The sequence below is a fragment of the Martes martes genome, assembly GCF_963455335.1.
Source record: "Martes martes genome assembly, chromosome: 4".
Taxonomy (NCBI): Eukaryota; Metazoa; Chordata; class Mammalia; order Carnivora; family Mustelidae; genus Martes; species Martes martes.
Genome location: NC_137891.1, coordinates 133,610,307 through 133,635,302, shown reverse-complemented (window position 1 = coordinate 133,635,302; position 24,996 = coordinate 133,610,307). Strand labels below are relative to the sequence as shown.

General features: G+C 38.2%; 1 protein-coding gene across 2 annotated transcripts in view; it reads right to left on the bottom strand.

The window, feature by feature from the left end:
- The window catches only part of PTGER3 (prostaglandin E receptor 3), a 209,592-nt gene that overhangs the window by 114,974 nt on the left and 69,622 nt on the right, over positions 1–24,996 (bottom strand). The window contains exons 3-4 of one of the 2 annotated variants that reach the window (XM_080802082.1): positions 10,229–10,320; positions 5,915–7,732 (exon numbers count right to left, since the gene is read on the bottom strand). The exons of the other annotated variant lie outside the window; for it this stretch is intronic. Of the exons in view, the coding sequence (XP_080658208.1) occupies positions 7,729–7,732; positions 10,229–10,320 (96 nt within the window). The 3' untranslated portion in view covers positions 5,915–7,728. Of the gene's footprint in view, positions 1–5,914; positions 7,733–10,228; positions 10,321–24,996 lie in introns of those variants that run through there. 2 annotated transcript variants of the gene reach the window in all.

Sequence of the window (24,996 nt, the reverse complement as noted above, 5' to 3'; positions counted from 1 at the left end):
ATGTGATACAATACATTAATAAAAGAAAGAGTAAGAACCATATGATACTCTCAATAGATGCTGAAAAAGCATTTGACAAAGTGCAGCATCCCTTCCTGATTAAAACTCTTCAAAGTGTAGGGATAGAAGGCACATACCTCAAGATTATCAAAGCTATCTATGAAAAACCCACCGCAAATATCATTCTCAATGGAGAAAAACTGAAAGCTTTTCCGCTAAGGTCAGGAACACAGCAGGGATGTCCGTTATCACCACTGTTGTTCAACATAGTACTAGAAGTCCTAGCCTCAGCAATCAGACAACAAAAAGAAATTAAAGGCATCCAAATTGGCAAAGAAGAAGTCAAACTATCACTCTTTGCAGATGATATGATACTATATGTGGAAAACCCAAAAGGCTCCACTCCAAAACTGCTAGAACTTATACAGGAATTCAGTAAAGTGTCAGGATATAAAGTCAATGCACAGAAATCAGTTGCATTTCTTTACACCAACAACAAGACAGAAGAAAGAGAAATTGAGGAGTCAGTCCCATTTACAATCGCACCCAAAACCATAAGATACCTAGGAATAAATCTAACCCAAGAGGCAAAGAATCTGTACTCAGAAAACTATAAAGTACTCATGAAAGAAATTGAGGAAGACACAAAGAAATGGAAAAATATTCCATGCTCATGGATTGGAAGAACAAATATTGTGAAAATGTCTATTCTACCTAAAGCAATCTACGCATTTAATGCAATCCCTATCAAAATCCCATCCATTTTTTTAAAGAAATAGAACAAATAATCCTAAAATTTATATGGAACCAGAAAAGACCTCGAATAGCCAAAGGAATATTGAAAAAGAAAGCCAAAGTCAGTGGCATCACAATTCCAGACTTCAAGCTCTATTACAAAGCTGTCATCATCAAGACAGTATGGTACTGGCACAAAAACAGACATATAGACCAATGGAACAGAATAGAGAGCCCAGAAATAGACCCTCAACTCTATGGTCAACTAATCTTTGACAAAGCAGGAAAGAATATCCAATGGAAAAAAGACAGCCTCTTCAACAAATGGTGCTGGGAAAATTGGACAGCCACATGCAGAAAAATGAAATTGGACTATTTCCTTACACCACACACGGAAATAGACTCAAAATGGATGAAGGACCTCAATGTGAGAAAGGAATCTATCAAAATCCTTGAGGAGAATGCAGGCAGCAACCTCTTTGACCTCAACCGCAGCAACTTCTTCCTTGAGGAGAATGCAGGCAGCAACCTCTTTGACCTCAACCGCAGCAACTTCTTCCTAGGAATATCGCCAAAGGCAACAGAAGCAAGGGCAAAAATGAACTATTGGGATTTCATCAAGATCAAAAGCTTTTGCACAGCAAAGGAAACAGTTAACAAAACCAAAAGACAACTGACAGAATGGGAGAAGATATTTGCAAACGAAATATCAGATAAAGGGCTAGTATCCAAAATCTATAAAGAGCTTATCAAACTCAATACCCAAACAAGAAATAATCCAGTCAAGAAATGGGCAGAGGACATGAACAGACGTTTCTTCAAAGAAGACATCCAGATGGCCAACAGACACATGAAAAAATGCTCCACGTCACTCGGCATCAGGGAAATACAAATCAAAACTACAATGAGATACCACCTCACACCAGTCAGAATGGCTAAAATTAACAAGTCAAGAAATGACAGATGCTGGCGAGGATGCGGAGAGAGGGGAACCCTCCTACACTGCTGGTGGGAATGCAAGTTGGTGCAACCACTCTGGAAAACAGTGTGGAGGTTCCTCAAAAAACTGAAAATAGAGCTACCCTATGACCCAGCAATTGCACTACTGGGTATATATCCTAAAGATACAAACGTGGTGCTCCGAAGGGGCACGTGCACCCGAATGTTTATAGCAGCAATGTCCACAATAGCCAAACTGTGGAAAGAGCCTAGATGTCCATCAACAGATGAATGGATAAAGAAGAAGTGGTATATATACACAATGGAATACTATGCAGCCATCAAAAGACATGAAATCTTGCCATTTGCGATGAGGTGGATGGAACTAGAGGGTATCATGCTTAGCGAAATAAGTCAATCGGAGAAAGACAACTATCATATGATCTCTTTGATATGAGGAAGTGGAGATGCAATGTGGGGGGTTTGGGGGGAGGTAGAAAAGGAAAAATGAAAAGATGGGATTGGGAGGGAGACAAACCATAAAAGACTCAATCTCAAAAAACAGACTGAGGGTTGCTGGGGGGAGGGGGGATGGGAGAGGGTGGTGGGGAAACGGACATTGGGGAGTGTATGTGCTATGATGAGTGCTGTGAAATGTGTAAACCTGGCTATTCACAGACCTGTACCCCTGGGGATAAAAATACATTATATGTTTATTAAAAAAAAAAAAGAATAAGAAAAAAAAAACACATTGAGATACCACCTTACACCAGTTAGTCTTGTATTTTTAATGGTATTGTGTTTCTTGGTGTGTAATTTCTTTCTTCTTTTTTTTTTTTGAAAGATTTTACTTATTTATTTGACACAGAGAGAGAGCACATACGTGCACAAGCAGGGGGAGTGGCAAGTGGAAGGAGAGGGGGAGGCAGACTCCTGCTGAGCAGAGACCACTCCCCCTCACCCCGCTACCCCTCACAACAGGGTGCTTGATCCCAGGACCCTGGTATCATGAACTCAGCCAAAGGCAGTCACTTAACTGATTGAGCCCCCCAGGCACCTGTTGGTGTGTAATTTCTTCTGTCCTTCCTGTGCCATAGTATTCCAATGCCTAAATTCTCATGTTTTCTGTTTACATCTGCCATTTAAAAAATTATTTTCTCAAGGTAATGATGTACAAATATTTCTTGTCCATTTTCAAAGCATTTAAAAGGATTCAGCATTTAAGTTGTAAGTTAAATCAATAAACTAACAAAAACTATAACCAGTAATTACTATCATTAAGAAATCAAGTAAAGATTACTGTTCATTTACGAAGGCTCTGGTGTACTTGTTTCCAAGAAAATTACATTATACTTTGCTCAAAGAAGTCATAAGATGAGAATTTTCTACTGTCCTCATAGGTGCAAATTATGTGTATTTTATTTCACAGGCTATACATTTTCAGCAATACCTTCATTTGCCTCTAGATAAAGAGTTAAAATTCAGCTCCTATACCAAGGTAAGAAGAAATGACATCACTAACTAAAAGACAAGTTATTTTATGTGCAGGCTTATATTTATCTTATGTATTCTTTTTCTAAATTATAATCATCACATACCCCCAAAATATTTATAGTTGTTTTCTTCAAGAAGTATAAAAAAAGACTCCCTCGTGCCACTCAAATTTAAAGACTAGACAAAATGGCATAACACAGACTCTTAACTATAGAGAACGAACTGGTGGCTGCCTGAGAAGAGGTGGGAGGGTGAGTGAAACAGCTAACACTTATCATGATGAGCACCCAGTAATGTATAGAATTCTTGAATCACTGTACTGTACACCTGACAATAATATAAGACTGTGTGTTAACTATACTGGAATTAATTTTTAATGGTTTATTATCAAAGAGGGAGAGTAAATAGAGAAACAATTGTCCACCCTTACCCACAGTGTACATACCTAGTTGTTATAAGCATAACGCCCATAGATCACAGCCTGTCCACTTAGCCTCTCCATCAAGGTTTTATTGAGTAATTTCTATAAGTTTAGTACTGTTCTAAGCTCTGTAGGTACAAGAGATACATAAAACATGGGTCCTGCCCACAAGGAGCTTACAATATGGCTGAGAATTTTGTTAAAATTATGTATAAAATCTCTTAAAAATACATTTTGTACATATTATTTTTATATAAAAAAGCACTTCAGATAAAAAAATAAAGTCCTAGAACCTGAATGAAATGGGGAAACACTTTTATCCATAGGATGAGCCTAAAGATATTTTGAATTAACAATTAACAAAATATTCAGTAAAAGCCTGGATTAATGAAAAAATATGAGCACAAATGTTTTTAAGACAGCAATTAAACATTGAAGTATTCTTAATCATTAAAAGTATGTCAAGCAAGATATGTCTTATACAGATCCTTAAGGTACCTGAATAATTATTTTAACAATAGGTTTCTTTTGAGTGTGCTTCCAACTAGTGAAAATACTGAAAAAAAAATTGTTCTCTTAACTAGTTTATATGTTCCTTTATAGCCTGGGTTATATTATTTGTTTAAATTTTTAAAGTCATTCATGTAGACGGTAAAAACAGAATATTCGACTTTGTCTGAATTTTCATAGATTTCATGGACCCAAGTCCACATATAGATGTAAGACACATATACACACACATATATATATAAAACATAAAGACTCATTTTCTCCCCCCTCCTTGGGAGAATTTGGATAATATAGCTTCTTATGGAAGCCTAATCTTCTAAACCTTATATTCTCTGTTATGCCATTCCCTAATATGCCATTCCTTTTCGCAGTACCCTGGCCCAACCTCTCCTGAGAGCAGCATAGTTGGGGGTTTATTTTTGTTTGTTTGTCTGTTTCACACTGGCTTGCGCTGGTGCTGTATGAAATCTGCAATAGGATGGAGGTGGGAGTAGGCAGGAATTCGTTCTTCCAACACAGAAGTCGCAGGTCTAAAATCACACAGAATAATATTATATGCAGTCAGGAACCAGATCTATATAGCACAGCTGCAAAGCATATTAATACTACGAATTTGTTTTGCATATGTATTCCACAGAGCTTTACAGTAGGCACTATAATTACAATAAAACTGTAGATCAAGCCCCGTTTCTCCACATGTAACTCTTTATGGCAGAAATTCGTTTTATTTTGAGGGCTAGTTCTATTCTCAGTGTAACCTCATTACATAATTATGAGAATCCATGTGTATGGATGGTAATTTAAAAAATGAAGAGGAAAGCCTTGTTAAGAATCAGTGTATTGCTGAATCATGATCTAGGATACTTGAGAACATATGTTACAGAACTTATTATTTTGGTTGAATTTAGTATGAAATGGATACATTTCTGTGGGTTAAAAATGAAAACATCAGAAGTATTTTATATTGACATATACCGTCTTTCCATCAGATTTCAAGCTAATTGGACAAAGATCATTTTTAATTGTGTAAGAAATATCTTTACCAAAGAGTCATTATTTTTCAAACCTTTCTAATCATGTTATTATTACCTTATGACTTTCACCTAGATAGCTTTAATAAACTTTATTATATTAAACTGCAGGTGACTATTCTGTCTGGATTAGCATTTTTAAAATCAGGGAAGTTGAATAGCAACATGGAAATGAAAGACTTTCTATCACATTCTTTTAAATTGGCAACTGCTAATATTGTACATAAATGTTACCTTTGTTGAGAATTTACCAAATAAGGAGCATCTTTCTTGGGGTCAAATACTGCACCAGTGCTAACAGACTTATGAAGAAAATATAAGAAAAGGGTTCTGCCCACCAAGAAATAGAATTTTTGTTAATGGGAAAAATATGTAATGAAAATATTTGAAGAATAATACAATAATCATCAAAATGAGCACTATGTAACTTCAGAGATGGATAAAGGTAAGGAGAGAAAAAAAGATACTTTAATTGTTCCAGACCCAAGGACAAGATGAAAGTTACACATGTGGGAGATGAGTAGGTTTTGCATGGGAAAAAGTAATCATGAAATATTATAAACAAGAACAGCATCAAGAGATTTGAAGTTGATTCTGTCCATGACATGTAAACCTACACAATCAGGAAGCCAGTTTATAGTTGAAATTGAGAACTCATGTTATATAGCTGGAGATAAGTCTAGATAAAGAATTAATTGCAATTAGTACTTATTGAGCATCTACTGTGTTAGACTCACTTTACATGAATTATGGCAATAACCCACAGGTAAGTATTATTATCTTTAATTTATTGATTAATTCACTGAGATTCGATGAAATTAATCAGATTTCTCAAGGTCAAGGAGCTAGTAAGTGGACAGCCAGCTTTAAATCCAGGTTTCATTCCAAAACCCATGCTTCTATTACTATATCACATCATCTTATAAATGGAATATCATTGAGGCAGATCTCACATCCCCACTGTAGTATAGGAAGAACAATAAGCCTGGAATCAAAGAACTTACAATGGATCTGAATTCTTATATTAACCATGTGACACTGGGCAAGCCCTCTGTAGACTTGGGTTTCTTTTGTAAAAATAAAATAATAAATATATGACAACTAGACAACTACATAGATGATTGATAGACAGATAGTGGTAACAGAAGCATGGACATTCTTATGATTATTGGCAAATTCTGGTTGCTCAAAAAAATTCATTGAATTTAAACCTGAATAAAAGGATTATATACATCATCTTCGTGTGAGTTACATAAAGCTATTTAAAATACAAGTTCAAATGAATATAATTTTCCAGCTAATCCACAACTGATTCAACTATTTAAAGGAATGACTCACTGTTTTGGTTTAATCTAGTTGACAAAGATGACAGTGGAATCACAGTACAGGCTTCTATGGCAAAACTACTGGTACCAGTACCATATTATCATGTCTTCCTAAGATGTCCTTGTAGGTCACAGCATGGCCCTTATAGCACAGTGCCTAAAGAAGGACACTCAATAAATATGTGTTGCATTAAGTGAATGAGGTGAGGAAAAGGAAGGAGGAAGTTGCAGGGGTGGGAAGAAAGGCAAGAGAAAGAAAGATTGGTTGAATTTACAAACAGGTAAGGACATTAGCTGAAAGACATCCAATGACTCAAAAGTATTTGTTAAAAGTTCATAGGATTTTTCATTTCAATTCAGATGACATAGTTTCCTTTATATAAAATGTAACAAAACTTGCTATTGAGTAACTATGTCACTTATTAGTTTTGCCTTTTTGTGTGACACCTGGGAAGAAATTTAAAGAAATCTTGAACAGATAGTGGTAAATCAGAGGGCTGTGCTTGGATTTTTTTACTGCTCTAACACAACAGTGAATCATGTAACCTCAGTATTGTTTCCGGTGACATTTCAGGAAAGCCCTTAGCTGCATCCACTCTTTTCAGTCTTCAAAGACACATAACCCTTATGTTGATTGCCAGTCACTGTGACACATAACCAGAATACAGACCTACAGATGTTTAGTTCCAAGCTTAGCCCAGAGGGATACCTTATCTCCAATACATTCATCACACATTTGGCATAAATATCATTTATCATGGCACCCTCCTGCCTCCATCTGGGCACCTTTTCTGTCTCATTTAAGTTTATGTCCTATTCATTGAATTCTTGCTCTAAAAATGTTGACTTTTCATTGTTGAAAGCTTATATTGATTTTTTTTCAAACTCATTATAAAATCAAGACTACCATAAAATGTAAAGATGTCCACACTGGTTGAGATTCAGGCAAAGGTTTGAAGTGGGAGGAAAACTCTCGGAAAATGGGTTTTTCTTTTTCACACTTTTCACCAATCATTATCTGTGAAATCATGCCCAACTTCTTAAATATGTACTCAAAACCCAGTCCCAGAAGCCAATTTGACACTCAGAGACACAAAGCATGATAATAAACCTGGTTTCAGTGGGTATTACTGACAAGAAGAAATATTAAATTTTTTTAAAAGATGAAAATGAAGAAACAATCCATATCAAACATAAATTCTCCTTCTCAGGTGGGAAGAAATACACAAACTCAGGCAAGCAGGAATTTCAATAAAAAGTCAGCTCCGTTCTTTCATCTGTTAGAATAGAGAGAGAAAGATGTAATAAGCATGAGAAGGTGTACTTTTTCTGTGTGGTGTGAGAAGGTGTTGAGAAATACATATGTCTTAGACATTGAAACATTCTTGTTTGAAGTAATTACACATATGTTTCGTAAATAAAAGCAATTTAAATAACTGGAATTTTGGATCACTTAAGCTTTTGGCTATTTAATTATGCTATGTATATGCTTTTTTTTATGAGTAATTTTTCTGGTTTCCAAGTTTGTAATCCAGTAGAATAATCAAATCATGGCACTGAATCAATTGTAGACACATTGAATGGTCAGATAAACTTGCCATAAAAACAAGCCCCAATCAGTGTATAACTATACCCCAGAAAGATAAAAGGAAGAAAGCACATTTTAATAACTATGAAATACAATTTTTCTCCTATCAAACCAACGAAGTGTGTGTGCGTGTGTGTGTGTTTTAAAATAATATACAGTGCTGGTTAGGATGAAGCAAAGCAGAAATTCTCCAATATTGTTGATGAAATTTTAGATGTCGGGACACCTGGGTGGCTCAGTTGGTTAAGCAGCTGCCTTCGGCTCAGGTCATGATCCCAGCGTCCTGGGATCGAGTCCCACATCGGGCTCCTTGCTCAGCAGGGAGCCTGCTTCTCCCTCTGCCTCTGCCTGCCTCTCTGTCTGCCTGTGCTCACTCTCTCTGACAAATAAATAAATAAAATCTTTAAAAAAAAAAAAAAGAAATTTTAGATGTCTATAGTTTCCTGGAAAGCAGTCGCATTTTAATCATCTTTAAATATTAAAAATTTATATATTATTTATTTCTTAAGGTAAACTTATGATAAAAACAATCAGAAATATTTTTAATTGCATTTCAGTCCTTAGGTAATAATATATTTCCAATTATTGTGGTGCCAAATTTGAACACAGATTATGATTAGCAAACTACAATGTATCCTTTTAAAAGACTTATATAAATATCAAAATTACTTTTTAAATAATTTGTAGGTAGTCTGGGGAATGTTTATTTTACATTAAATTAAATAAAACCAAGATACAATAATGCACATATAATATTATCCTAAGTATGTAAAGAAAAATCAAGTAAAGTGCGGGGAAAAAGATGAGAAAGAAATTTACTAAAACAATGGTGAGTTTTTCTTGAATAGTGGAAGTAAAGTTTAGGAAGCTGCTTTTCTTTCTAATTCTCTTTATTTGGCAAAGTTTCTATAGAGAGCTGGCTTATTTTCATAATGAAGGGAGAGGACAATAGAATTTACTTAAAAAATTAAAAATGAAATTACAGTGAGAGTACCAATAAAGAAATGTGAATTGCATATCTCCCTTCTTTTCCCTTCATTTGTTTTCCAAGGAAATCTGTGTTTATAGCAAAAAAAGAAGAAAAAAGTGCCCAGAATAGGCATATTATATGCAGATATTTAAGGGAAAGATGTGGGACTATAAAGGTGAGTTGAGTAAAAATTTTATTGTCCCCATGACTTTTAAGCTACATTCCAGAATCAGCCAGCTTATTGGTATCCTGTAGGCATTGTTTCACACTGTATCTCTATTGAAAAACATGTTTTGATCTTCCCCTGAGGGACAGAAGTGAACTTGTAGAACTTGAACTTGTAGACAGAAAGATATTTCAGGTACTTCAGTCATGGGAGAACAAATGGCCAAGGACATTGAGCTGCTTAAATGTCCACATCCATCTTCACAACTTACACAGAGTAGTGGAGTCATTGTACCCAGCCTCACCCAGGGAATGAAGTAAAATGAACATGCTGACTGTCCATTACAATGGAGAGTTCAACTTATTTGAGAAGCCAAGTGTGTCATGTTTGAAAAAAAATAATTAAAACTTTTCACCTTCTTTCATTCAAACAAAAAAGGTCAAACAATGGAGTAATAGCCACATGACCATTTAACCCTACAATCAATAACAGAAATATTGAAATGAAGTGTTTGAGGAGGGAAACTAATGTCTAGAATTTAATACGACCAACTATGCATCATATTTGGCATCACGATCTGCTTTCTAGAGTGTTCTTTCATTAGAGTACACGTTTTATTCCAAGCAGATCTAGGCAAAGGGCAAGCAAGAGTGTGCTGACCATGTGGGGAGTACACTGAGTTCTGACGTCAAACTAAAACAGGGTAGCTTTGCCTTAAAATACTCCTGGACACTGTTCGTGTGAAAATTCAGTGACATGCAGGCTCTTTTACTACAGGAGACTTGACTGGTCACAAAATCCGCCAGGAGCCAGTCTGCGAATCTTAGTTGGAAGAAATTCAGGTGAAGTTGTAAAGAGAAGAACAACTCCTTAAAGGAATCTGGTGCTCCTTAATTGGGTGTGTGCCTAATCTGTGTGCTCCTTAATTGGGTGTGTGCCTAATCTGCACTTTAGTTCTTAGAGATATTCTGTCCTTGTCTCAGGAAGGCAGATCAGAACAGAGATGGGGGAAGGCTATGCTGTAAGTCTAGACAGCTTCTAAATCTCACCTTTCCAACTGGTCACTCCACATCAAGGTTGAGGAGCACTGGTGGGGTAAGGAGGTGGAACTGGATGCATAGTTGTTTGTGTGGTGCCTGATCTGTGAACAGACAGAGGGTTTCAGTGGACAGAATTATTGATGAGGACTCCTTTTGTCAGAATACTCTTCCCTTAAAATTCTTAAAAAAAAAAAAAAAAAAAAGCAGAACCAAAACTCTATACATCAACTTGCACTGGCCATAACCAACTGCAGATATTTTAGATCTTATCTTCCCAAGACTATCTCATTTCTGCCTCGAAGTTTTGACACACCCTCAATTTCCTCTTACAATTTCACACCAGATATTACTTAAGGTAGAGACCATGCCTAATATGACTTCTAAGTACCTAGAGCAGTTATCACAGCACTTGTTAAATACTGAATAAAAACTCACTGGTCAAATGATTAGTGTAGGTAAATCTAATTCTACCACTCTCTAGCTTTCAGTGATTTTCTGTTGCTCTTAGGATGAAGACCAGAATTCTTACCATGACCTCCTAGGTCCTATTTGATCTAGCCTCTGCAGAAACTCTAGCTTTGTTTGTTTGGGCCACATTAGCCATCTACGAATATCATGAACAGTGCCATCCTTTTTCCTACTGCAGGGCCTTTGCACTTGAAGCTTCCTCTGCTACGAGTGCCCTTCCAATTCCCTCATCACCTGGCTGACTCGTACTTGTCCTTCCAATCTCAGCTTGGAATATCACTTCTTCAGAGACTATCCTGTTGAGTAGGACAGGTCCCCCACTATGTGATACCCATTATTTTCTTTTCAGAAGCTCATTGTACTTTGCAAACAAAGTTTTTGTTTGTTTTGTTTTGTTTTTTAATATTTTTGTTATACTAATATACTAAAGTTATTTTATACTAAATACTAAACATTATTTGTTTAGTATTTGTTATTATCACTAGACTACAAGTTTCATGAGTGCAGGGACCATGCCTAATTTTGCCCACCACTGTGTCTCCAGCAACTACCGCAGTGTCTGGTGGATAGACAGTCAGTATTTGTGGTAGAATAAACACGTCTGTGTAATTGGCTGAGGCCCATGCCTGAACAATAGTCTCCAAATAGTAGCTTAAGTTCATTGGATTGAATAAAAAATATTAAGAAAAAATATTTCCTGTGTATACATTTCTCACTAATTCTTTTACAAGAAGTAGCAGAATGAAATTAAATTCTCACAAAGAATTGTTACAAGAAAAAGCAGAAAGAAATGAAATTCAATGTTTCCTTGGTCTTTTTTATTGGATTCCCACAGTGTTTTCTTTGTCAAAAGTTTAGTTAAGATCATTTTAAACAGTATGTCCATGCCCATTTCAAGTGGCATTAATGATATAAGCTATCCAGACAGACATGTAGTTCTCCAAGTCCTGACTGTGTTAAGCAAATAGATAATTTCTGTTTTAGGAAAGCAGTGTTATTTGAAGGACAATGAACTGACATGTCTTCTTGACAACACAGATTACATTTTGACCAATATCTATTTCAGCACAAACAGAAGAAGTTCAGTGGCACTTTAAATAGAAATATTGAGCGCTACATCTAAAACTAATGACGCACTATATGCTGGCAAATTGAATTTAAATTAAAAAAAAAGAAGAAGAAGAAATATTGTGGTTCTGGGTGAGTGTTCAGAGTTGAGGTCAGAGTAGGAAAACAACCCCCCTGCCCCGGATTTTCTGTTTATTCTTGGAGACTTTCAGAATCCCCTGTGTGTCCCTGTTAAAGAACAATCTGGTTAGATTGGTCCTAGAGGACCACTAGGCTTTTCTCTTCCTGCTATTATGCTGCTTAGGTTATTGTTCAGAGGCCTGCTTTAACGAAGTGCTTGGGATTGCATTATTTGTTGGCTTAATTTTAGGAGCAGATACAACTGTAGGAATCTGGGTATTATATGTCTCCCCAATGTCAGGGAGCAGAAAATGAAGAAACTGAAGGGGGTGCCTGGCCAGTTCAGTCAGTGGAGCATGTGACTCCGGATCTCAGGGCTGTCAATTTGAGCCTAACCTTGGGTGTAGAGATTACTTAAAAATAAAATCTTCAAAAAGAAGGAACTGAAGACACGAGGCACTGCAAGGTAACGTGGGATAGAGCCGGGAGTGAGAAGCATGGTACGGTTCCCTACCACACTCTCTAAGCCACCTCTCCAGTGGGCCCTATTTCCCTGACAAACATTCCATGATTCACTCCATCATTCTCAGAAAACTCTACTTTACTGTCACACCTAATATTCTACAGCTAACTTTGGCCCCGCAGCCAGTGGATCGTTCATCTCATGCTAATTTCTCTCCTTTTATTTTAGTCCTCCCCTCTAGTCTTTGTGCCATTGTTCAGATTCTCGCTCCTGTTCTTCCTGGCTTGCCAATCAGTTTGAACTTGACATTTTTGTCAGGTCAAAAACGGTTGAATATTGGAAATTCTTTATGATTTAACCTAGGAACAATCTTTTAACTAATTAATGTTCTGACCCAAGTCTTTCTCCTCTTGAACACATCCTTCATATTACTTTTTTTTTTTTTTTTTTTTTGAGAGAGAGAGAGCAAGAGCACACAAGCAGGGGAAAAGGCAGAGGCAGAGGGAGAGGGAGAGAGAGAATTTTAAGCAGACTGCACACTGAGTCTGACACAGGACTCTGTCTCACAACCCTGAGATCATGACCTGAGCCAAAAGCAAGAGTCCCACACTTAACCAACTGAGCCACTCAGGCACCCTTTGTACTATTTCTAAGGCAAACCTCATATCTTTGAATGTTCCCCAGTGCTACAGGATAAAGTTCTGGAGTACCAAAGACCCACTGCTGAGTGGCTCCATCCTGTATCTCAAGGTTAATCTCTAATCTCCTGCCTCTCTCCTTTATGGGAGCCTGGCTTTTGTCCCTAAACTATACAATCAGAGCCCTGCCAATGCTTTTTCACACCTGATTACTGTGGAGTTTGCTCTTGCCTTTCTAAAATGCCTCTCTCTACTTCTGTCCAGAATTCATTCTGTTTATCCTCCAAGACCCAGCCTTTCATTTTCTTGGAAAAGTATTATTTCTTTTATTGTATTCCTGTAGCTTTGTACACATTATTCAAATTATACATAGTCTGTCAGTTTGACAAACTCTAATTCGCAGTAGGAGCCCAATAAATGTTGGCGAATAAATCGATTTCTAAGTAAACGACTGGCTCTTCTCAACGGTCAATATTACTAGACAAGGACTGATCAAATTTTTCAGCATCCACAAGAACCTACTATATATATGTATGTCACTTTTTCAGGTGTAATAATATGTTCATGTATTAAAAGTTCCCCTTGGCTTAAAAATAGGTAGTTTCTATATCCCCCACATTTCCCTTGAGAATATCTATTGGTACATTTTATCTAACTATGTATTGCTCTTCTTCCCGGGACTGGGAAGAAAGCACTCAGGCACTCAGTGCACATTTTTGAATGAATGAATGAATGAATAAATGAATGAATAAGTGAGGGCTGTCTTAGACTGAGTACTCCCAGAAGCAGAGCCTAAGGCAAGGGTTTGTATGTGAGTGACTTATTAAGAATGTGCTCTAAGAAAAAAAAAAAAAAAGAGTCAGGAAGTGGGAAAGTAGGACACTGAAGGAGAAGCCAAGCAGGAGTGAAATTTTAAGTGATTCCAGCCTCAGTCTGAACCTTGGGGAAACTCTGGAGTATAAATTACATGTCAAAGCTTGCTTCACTTCTAAACAAGGGGTGTGGGCTTCTCTGATCCCACATTCATCAGTCACTGCTGCTTTGGGGGGGAACAAAACTCCCAGGCCCTTCTGGCTCTGTCCTTGTAGGAGCCTCTGAAGGTCACAGTGAGAGCAGTTAGCAGCAAAGTAAGCAGAAGTAGGGAATGGGTACATAGAACTGCTATATTGTATCTGAGAGGCTCTGGGTAGGGCTTCAGTTTTGTGGGATACATTACCTGCCATATATTTATTAAGCCAAGTTTAGCTGGTGGTAGTGGAGGAGGCTGCTGTGTGCCTAGATTGGAGAACTCTGGGAAGGGAGTCCTGTTGAAAATAATCTTCTCCACGCCTGCTCATGATGCCTAGGATCCCTTTAGCTAGGGCCAAAACTTTTTAATCTATACTGAGAAGTGGTATTTTAAAAAAGAATTACCTTGGGTGGAAGAGAGAAAGGGACAAAATCCTATGTCGAACCCACTATACATCAGGCGGTGCCAAACTTTTTTAAGTGCCTTACCATTTTAATACACTGGTTTTCATCCACACTCAAGTATGCATCATTCTGAGAGTATAGGATGTATAGGCCTTGTATAGGATGTATGAGCCTCTCTCAAACCTTTTACCCCTTGTCACCACGAAGATGGTGTCCTTTATGCTGCCCAAGAGTTTCCTGCTGGCTAACTGAACATCATTCATTCATTCATTCATTCATATTCAAGAAAATGTCGGGGTTCTTCTTGATGAGGCTCCTCCTTTTTTTTGCTTATATATATATATATTTTCTCTCGTCATATACTTTTATCAGTCTTTTTGTTTGTCTGTTTTTGTTTGTATACGTCATAAACCTTACCCTGGGGCCCATTTGGGCTGAACCTTCACTTTTATCTTCCCTTTTTTTCCTGTCTCTCTCTCTCCCTCTTTTTTCTTTTTCTTTTCTTTTTTCTCTCATTTGGGTGGGGAATCCTGAGTGCTCAGAAGCGTTCCAGGGTGCACCTTGACTGCACCACGGTCAATACATCCACCTACATCTGTCCAGTCATCTCTCACCAAAATGACTAGGAGGAGGAATCCCCAACAGAAGAAAAATACAGAGGATGGGCCTTCTGCAACAGAGCTAACGGCTATCAACATAGACAATATGTCAGAAAGAGAATTCAGGCTAACAATTATCCAGGCAATAGCTAGGTTGGAGAAAGCCATGGATGACCAAACAGAATTGATTAGGGCAGAATTGAAAGCGACCAGAGAGGAGGTTCATAATGTTAGGGCAGAGCTGAAGGCCACCAGGGATGAGGTTCACAACGCTCTCAATGAGTTCCAATCTAATCTAAATTCTCTAAAAGCTAGGGTAACTGAGACAGAAGATAGAATTAGTGATCTGGAGGACAAACAAATAGAGAGAAAGGATCAGGAGGAAGCCTGGAACAAACAGCTTAGAAGCCACGAAAACAGAATCAGGGAAATAAATGATGCCATGAAACGTTCCAACGTCAGAATTATTGGAATCCCTGAAGGGGAGGAGAAAGAAAGAAGTCTAGAAGATATAGTGGAACAAGTTTTTCATGAAAATTTTCCCAATCTTGCGAATGGAACAAGTGTTCATGTACTAGAAGTAGAAAGGTCCCCCCCCCAAGATTATAAATTCAAAAAAAACATCCAGGCACCTCATAGTAAAATTGAGGAATCATAATTGTAGATACAATCTCTTGAAAGCCGCTAGGACAAAGAAGCTCCTTACATACAGAGGAAAGCCCATCAGAATAACGTCAGACCTGTCCACAGAGACCTGGCAAGCCAGAAAGGGCTGGCAAGATATATTCAGGGCACTAAATGAGAAGAACATGCAGCCAAGAATACTTTATCCAGCAAGACTGACATTCAAAATGGATGGAGAGATAAAGAGTTTCCAAGACCGGCAAGGCTTAAAAGACTATGCAACCACCAAGCCGACGCTGCAGGAAATATTAAGGGGGGTTCTATAAAAGAGGAAAAATCCTAAGAATAGCATTGAACAGAAATATAGAGACAATCGACAGAAAGACTTCAAAGATAACACAATGTCAATAAAAACGTATCTCTCAATAATCACTCTCAATGTGAATGGCCTAAATGCACCCATAAAACGACACAGGGTTGCAGATTGGATAAAACGACAGGACCCATCCATATGTTGTCTACAAGAGACCCATTTTGAACCTAAAGATACACCCAGACTGAAAGTGAAGGGATGGAGAAGCATCTTTCACGCCAATGGGCCTCAAAAGAAGGCCGGGGTAGCGATTCTCATATCAGATAAATTAGATTTTAAACTAAAGACAGTAGTCAGGGATACAGAAGGACACTACATCATTCTTAAAGGGACTATCCACCAAGATGATCTAACAATTGTAAATATCTATGCCCCCAATATGGGAGCAGCCAATTACATAAGAAAACTATTAATTAAGATAAAGAGTCATATTGATATGAATACATTAATAGTAGGAGATCTTAACACGCCTCTCTCAGAAATAGATCATCGAAGCAGAAAATCAATAAAGAAATAAGAGCATTGAATGATACATTGGACCAGATGGACCTCATAGATATATACAGAACATTCCACCCTAAAACAACAGAATACTCATTCTTCTCAAGTGCACATGGAACCTTCTCCAGAATAGACCACATACTGGGTCACAAATCAGGGCTCAACCGATACCAAAAGACTGAGATTATTCCCTGCATATTCTCAGATCACAATGCTTTGAAACTGGAGCTCAATCACAAGGAAAAGTTCAGAAGGAACTCAAATACCTGGAAGCTAAAGACCACCTTGCTTAAGAATGCTTGGATCAACCAGGAGATCAAAGAAGAACTTAAACAATTTATGGAAACCAATGAGAACGAAGACACTTCACTCCAAAACCTATGGGATACAGCAAAGGCGGTCCTAAGGGGGAAATTCATAGCCATCCAAGCCTCCCTCAAAAAAATTGAAAAATCCAGAATACACCAGCTGTCTCTACACCTTAAAGAACTGGAGAATCAACAACAAATCAAACCAACTCCACACGTAAGAAGGGAAATAATCAAGATTAGAGCAGAGATCAACGAGGTAGAAACCAGAGATACAGTAGAACGTATCAACGAAACTAGAAGCTGGTTTTTTGAAAGAACCAATAAGATCGATAAACCATTGGCCACACTAATCCAAAAGAAAAGAGAGAAAGCCCAAATTAATAAAATTAAGAATGAAAGGGGAGAGATCACAACTAACACCAAGGAAGTAGAAACAATCATCAGAAGCTATTATCAACAGTTATATGCCAATAAGCTAAGCAACCTAGATGAAATGGATGCATTCCTGGAAAACTATAAACTCCCAAAATTGAACCAGGAAGAAATTGACAACCTGAATAGACCGATATCTAGTAACGAGATTGAAGCAGTGATCAAAAACCTCCCAAAAAACAAGAGCCCAGGACCTGACGGATTCCCTGGGGAATTCTATCAAACTTTCAAAGAAGAAATAATACCTATTCTCCTGAAGCTGTTTCAAAAAATTGAAGCAGAAGGAAAACTTCCAGACTCTTTTTATGAAGCCAGCATTACCCTGATCCCCAAACCAGGCAAAGACCCTACCAAAAAGGAGAATTTCAGACCGATATCACTGATGAATATGGATGCTAAGATTCTCAACAAGATCCTAGCAAACAGGATCCAACAGCACATTAAAAAGATTATCCACCATGACCAGGTAGGATTCATCCCTGGGTTACAAGGATGGTTCAACATTCGCAAATCAATCAATGTGATAGAACAAATCAATAAGAGAAGAGAGAAGAACCACATGATCCTCTCCATTGATGCAGAAAAAGCTTTTGACAAAATCCAGCATCCGTTCCTGATTAAAACGCTTCAAAGTATAGGGATAGAGGGAACATTCCTGAACTTCATCAAATCTATCTATGAAAAACCCACAGCAAATATCATCCTCAATGGGAAAAAGCTTGCAGCCTTCCCATTGAGATCAGGAACACGACAAGGATGCCCACTCTCACCACTCTTGTTCAACATAGTATTAGAAGTCCTAGCAACAGCAATCAGACAACAAAGAGAAATAAAAGGTATCCAGATTGGCAAGAAGAAGTCAAACTCTCTCTCTTCGCAGATGACATGATTCTTTATATGGAAAACCCGAAAGACTCCACCTCCAAACTACTAGAACTCATACAGCAATTCAGTAATGTAGCAGGATACAAAGTCAATGTCCAGAAATCAGTGGCTTTCTTATACACTAACAATGAAAATACAGAAAGGCAAATTAGAGAATCGATTCCATTTACTATAGCACCAAAAACCATAAGATACCTCGGAATAAACCTAACCAAAGAGGTTAAAGATCTGTACTCGAGGAACTACAGAACACTCCTAAAAGAAATTGAAGAAGACACAAAAAGATGGAAGACCATTCCATGCTCTTGGATGGGAAGAATAAACATCGTTAAAATGTCTATACTGCCCAGAGCAATCTATACTTTTAATGCCATTCCAATCAAAATTCCACCAGTATTTTTCAAAGAGCTGGAGCAAATAATACTAAAATTTGTATGGAATCAGAAGAGACCCCGAATTGCTAAGGAAATGTTGAAAAACAAAAATAAAACTGGTGGCATCACGTTACCTGATTTCAAGCTTTACTACAAAGCTGTGATCACCAAGACAGCATGGTACTGGCATAAAAACAGACACATGGACCAGTGGAACAGAGTAGAGAGCCCAGATATGGACCCTCAACTCTATGGTCAAATAATCTTTGACAAAACAAGAAAAAATATCCAGTGGAAAAAAGACAGTCTCTTCAATAAATGGTGCTGGGAAAACTGGACAGCTATATGTAGAAGAATGAAACTTGACCATTCTCTTACACCGTACACAAAGATAAACTCGAAATGGATAAAAGACCTCAACGTGAGACAGGAATCCATCAGAATCCTCGAGGAGAACATAGGCAGTAACCTCTTTGATATCAGCCACAGCAACTTCTTTCAAGATATGTCTCCAAAGGCGAAGGAAACAAAGGCAAAGATGAACTTCTGGGACTTCATCAAGATAAAAAGCTTCTGCACAGCAAAAGAAACAGTCATCAAAACAAAGAGGCAACCCACGGAATGGGAGAAGATATTTGCAAATGACAGTACAGATAAAAGGTTGATATCCAGGATCTATAAAGAACTCCTCAAACTCAACACACACAAAACAGATAATCATATTAAAAAATGGGCAGAAGATATGAACAGACACTTCTCCAAGGAAGACATACAAATGGCTACCAGACACATGAAAAAATGTTCATCATCACTAGCCATCAGGGAGATTCAAATCAAAACCACATTGAGATACCACCTTACACCAGTTAGAATGGCCAAAATTAGCAAGACAGGAAACAACGTGTGTTGGAGAGGATGTGGAGAAAGGGGAACCCTCTTACACTGTTGGTGGGAATGCAAACTGGTGCAGCCACTTTGGAGAACAGTGTGGAGATTCCTCAGGAAATTAAAAATAGATCTTCCCTATGACCCTGCAATTGCACTGCTGGGTATTTACCCCAAAGATACAGATGTAGTGAAAAGAAGGGCCATCTGTACCCCAATGTTTATAGCAGCAATGGCCACGGTCGCCAAACTGTGGAAAGAACCAAGATGCCCTTCAACGGATGAATGGATAAGGAAGATGTGGTCCATATACACTATGGAGTATTATGCCTCCATCAGAAAGGACGAATACCCAACTTTTGTAGCAACATGGACAGGACTGGAAGAGATTATGCTGAGTGAAATAAGTCAAACAGAGAAAGTCAAGTATCATATGGTTTCACTTATTGGTGGAGCATAACAAATAATATAGAGGACAAGGGTAGATGGAGAGGAGAAGGGAGTTGAGGGAAATTGGAAGGGGAGGTGAACCATGAGAGACTATGGACTCTGAAAAACAACCTGAGGGTTTTGAAGGGGCGGGGTGGGAGGGTGGGGGAACCAGGTGGTGGGTAATAGGGAGGGCACAGATTGCATGGAGCACTGGGTGTGGTGAAAAAACAATGAATACTGTTACGCTGAAAATAAATAAAAAATTAAAAAAAAAAGAAAAGAAAATGTCAAAAAAATTAAAAATAATAAAAAAAAATTTTTCTGCCCAAAATAAGTCCTATTCCTCTTGTTTCAGCTAAGCTTGTAGTTCTGTGTATTCTTCCCAAATTACCAAATATGCCTGATACCCAATCTGCCAACAATGCTGGTCCTCTCTCTGGATAGGAGAACCCAAAGATTTCAGTTAAAGCAACTCTATTTTCTAAACCCTATTATAGGACATTTTTAAAAAAGATTCCAGTGAAGATAGAAAAGACTGTGTGTGTGTGTGCGTGTGTGTGTGTGTGTGTGTGTGTGTGTGTGTGTGATCTTCAATTTGAATTTGCCTCTTGGGCCACATTATGTTCCTGTGGAAATTGTGATAAAAACATTGATGTGTAAGTGGCCACTCCACAGACACCTGAACACAGCTTAGTTGTTTTGTCTACTGCCATGGCCTGTTGGTGGCCTCTGGGCTGCCTGTGGTTTGGCTGCAGATGCCTGACGCCTGTGTTCCCGGAGCTATCCTGCCTCTGTCTGTTGAACACTGTGTTGGTCTGTCTGTGAGGCTCCTTCCAGGACAACCCAGCTGAACTCCAGGGCTATAGTTCCTCTTTAGCATATCATTAGAGGGTCCTCTGATGAGACACTCACCCCACATTAGCTCACTACGTTCTCCCATCCACTGCCTGATCCTGAACAGCTGAGGAGTGTGAGAGTCTGCATTGTTTTCTTCAGAATTTCAATTCCAGATTCGTAACATACCGTAAAGGCTGTCTGGTTGGGTTTCTGAGGAACACAGAAACTATTCGATAAGTACTTACCTCTATCTTCTCTAATTACTTGTGTCCTTATTATAGATTATCCCACCCCCACAGCATCCTTCCCTTCTTCCATCTTTCTGCTCGCTGGCTTTGTTCCATCCACCTTCAAATATTCATCGACTTCCCCTAACCTGAGAAATAAAAGACACAGAAACACCTGTGCTTGACTGCCTGAACTTTTCCCCTTCCTGTGCTTGCGATCCAGTTTCTCACCTCCCTTTTTATGCCCCCGCTTCTCTGTGTGCCGCATCTGTTACTCCTACTTCCTCTCCAACTCTCTCCTAAATAATAGCCCCAAATTATAAGGTACTTTCCATTTTTCAGACACTGTTCTAAACATTTTACAAATATTAATGAGTTTTATTCTTTGAAATTGCACTATCATCTTCTCTTGACAAATGAGAAAACTGAGACACAGAGAGGTTAAGCAACGTGTTCACGGTCACCCAGCAGCATGTGGCAGAGTTTGGATTCAAATGCAGGGAGTCAGGTTCCAGAATACGTGCTAACTACAATCCATACTGCCTCACCATTTCCCATCCCCATGACAGTAAAACTAGTGTCTTGGAAACTTTGGGCATTCATTGTCATCTCTGGTACTGTAATATTTGGGCTAGATACACCTGTACTGCATATTAAGGTCTAATATTTATAAGATTGTCCTTCTCTCATTATACAAGTATAATAAGACCTCATTAATCTAGAATGAATAAATTATTCTAATGGAATATGAACTAAATTTAATTTTTTCCAAACTTTGTATTTTTATGATATATAAAAAGGAAGTCATTGGTCAAAATAATAAGTAAAACACATAAGTCAATAGGGACAGAATTTGGCCTACTTGACGGGGGAAAATAAAGATCACTTTAGAATGCTGAAACGCAAATCTAGGCTTCTGATGTCAAATGAGTTTTACCAGATCCAGACGATAATATATATTACACACTTTTTGATTCCTACCTTGGTGTGATATAGCAGGGAAACAAGTAATAACAAGAAAATGACAGAAAATGGCATATAATCACACTCCAGAGTATAACATGGTGCCTTTTGCCATCATCTTATTTGTTGGAATTTTGCAACCCATATCCTAAGAACTGAGAGAACTCTTAGTCACCATTGTGATCCCTGTAGGAGTAAACAAAACCGCACATTTTAAAGCTAAAGTAATCACTCAGTCTAACTCTCTCATCTAGAGGTAAGGATATGAGTTAACATTATGTCTTATAGTCATAGAGCTTGTTTGCAGCAAAGTCCCATCCAAGTGTCAGCTTCCTTATTTCTGTTCCATCACAAAGCCCAATAACTAATTTGCAGATTTGATCCACTTGTAAATAACCCTACCATATATCATAGCTATTCAGCAAATAATGAAAGGAAAAAAAAGAAAGAAAGAAAGAAAAGAAAAGAAAGAGAGAGAGAAAGAAAGAAGGGAAGGAAAGAAGGAAAAGAAGGAAGAGAGGAAGAAAGAAAGAGAAGAAGGAAGGAAAGGAGGAAGGGAGAAAGCCTGGCCTATTATACTAATCAATAAGCCCCACAGGACTGAGATTTTTGTCTGCTACTATTAAATTGATGCACCCGCAGTGACTAGACCAGAGGCTCCCACAATTACAGCTTAATTACTATTTGATGTTTAAATGAATGATGTACATAGAGTGTCTCTAAGTAGGTTGATATTATTTCCATTTCATGAGTGAAAAAAATTAAAGCTCAGTAAAATGACTTGCTCAAGTGTAGACCGAGAACCAGGACTAGAAACTAGAACTTTTGCTCTTAATTCATTACCTGACTGTAAAAATATTGCTTTCTGATTTTAAAAAATCAATTAAGGAGTTGTGTTGTATAGGAAATAAAGATAGATATGTAACCTTCAGCAAAATTTTAGGGAAAGGCACACAGCTGTTGATCATCTCCAGTCCCTCTACGCATGCTGGTCTTCGCCATGTCTAAGCTGCGTCCTGCTATTTCATGCTACCAACAAGCAGGAACGGTGCTCCCTCCTTACTCTTCCAAACGGTCCTTCCTTGTCTGCTCTTTCCTCAGAGGAACAAAAGAGGTAGACCTCATGATTGTGCTCATGGCTCTCCATGAGATTCTGAGCGGCTAGAACCACACTAAAGGCTCCAATGTCTTACCGCTTCCTCCTCAGTAGAACTTCATCTTTGGGGTTTTTACAGCCTTCTGACCAACAGGAATTCCACTGTAACTAGGCTGAGTGGCCTCTAATACTTTGACTTAAACCTGGTCTTTTGAAGGCATGCTCTCTCTTCTCCTTTTTAAAACATTAAAATACAGTCTAAAGAGAAAGTACCTTAAATACAGTTAACGATGTTTTCCTCACAATAGGACAGATGGTAAACACCTCAAGAATTCAAGAGAAGGGAAATAAAAGTGATTTAGGTGGGGTTTGAGTTTTCATCAAGATGTATAGGATGTGAAAAAGAAGAACTAAGATTGGGTAGAGCTGCAGAGCAGCCGGGGAGGCGAGACTGCTACCACTCAAAGAAGTCTAACACTTGGACAGTTTTTGGAACTACAAACTGAGGATGGGTGGCTGGCAACCCAGTGCAGGAAGGAGTATAGGTTAAATATCAGCTTCTGAGAGGAGTGTCCCAGACCCCACAGACAGCAATAGGTGCTGAAGCCTCTGGCTTTCAGGGAATATCGTTCACACCTCTTCCACATTTATTACAGTGCCTGGCATATTTGCCCTCATATCTGCCTCGCCAGGAGACTCTGGGAAGCTTGAATATCAACATGGGAGGTGTAGCTCCTCCAGAAATTTTCTTTATTCCATGCTACAAAGGAAGGGGGGAAAGTTTTTCCTTCAAAATTCTGACCTAAATTAGAAAAACCAGAGTTTCTCAATAACCTAGTCTAACCAGCCTTTTGTGGGGATATCTAGAGGCAGGGACATTTTCATGGTACGATACTTCTCTGTGGGAAAGAATATAAGAGCTTTTTCCATAGCATTTGATAAAGTCTTTAGATACTGTACTTTCCAACAGCCAATTAATCATTTTTCCATGCTAAGGAATTGTAAATATATTCTCCAATTTGTTTTTTCATTAGGAGGGCATGTATGATGTGTTTCATTTGAATATTTATTTCAAAACCCCTGCTCCAACTTATCATCAAATCCAAGTGGCTCTTGTTTTCTTGTACATGTCTGAGAAATCTTCTCTTTCCCATCCATTCTGTATTTTTTTAGTCCCTCCTTTATTGTTCACCCACTGCATCACTGCAACCCACTTTAGTCCCCTAAGTGATTTCTCTGCCTCTGATCTCTGCTACAAACCAGCATTCCTAAAATCTCAGATAAAATCTCGCATATGGTGGAGACGACAATGGAGTTTAAAAACTACTACCTGGCTAGAATCCAGGTTCCACTAGTTATTAGCTGCATGATCCTGAGCAAGCAACTTGATTTTGCAGGGCATCAATTTCCTCCTCAGCTAAATGGGGACAAAGGTAGTTACTACCACATAAGATTGTTAATATATAAGAAGTGCTTAGAATAGAACCTAACACAGGGATGGAGAGGAAGCTTTCAGGAAGTATTAGCTAGTATGATTTCAGCTATACTGAACATGCCATTCATTACACCAGTTGCACCTACAGACGCTCACAAGGGAAATTCCTCTGCACAACCCCTGCTGACGGGGCAGTCACAGGCTGCCATATTTGTGTAAGGATTCTGCATTCCAGGCATACCCAACTGGAAAAGGTATACAAACCCAAGCCATAGGCTAACCATTGATCTATGACCTTGCTAGTCAAGGAATAGTGAACTGATATGACAGAAATTTCCTCTCAGAGAACCTGAATTTTGAAATGTTAAGAAAATGAGGACCAGAGCAGGACCAGAGCCATGAGGAAGCAAATATTGTAAGCAAACAAAATTATTAAATTAAGAATTTATATTGACAACAGAGAGAGACTTGGCAGTTGGTAATGGAAACACTATCAAGCAGGTAGAAAATAGTTAGGTCCAATGATAGTGGAAGACTAGTGTGAAATTCTGTTTCTTCCACATGTTGAATCTCTGCATCCTGACCTCTCCTCCAACCCCAGACTACTTCCTGCCCATAATATTGCATTACAAT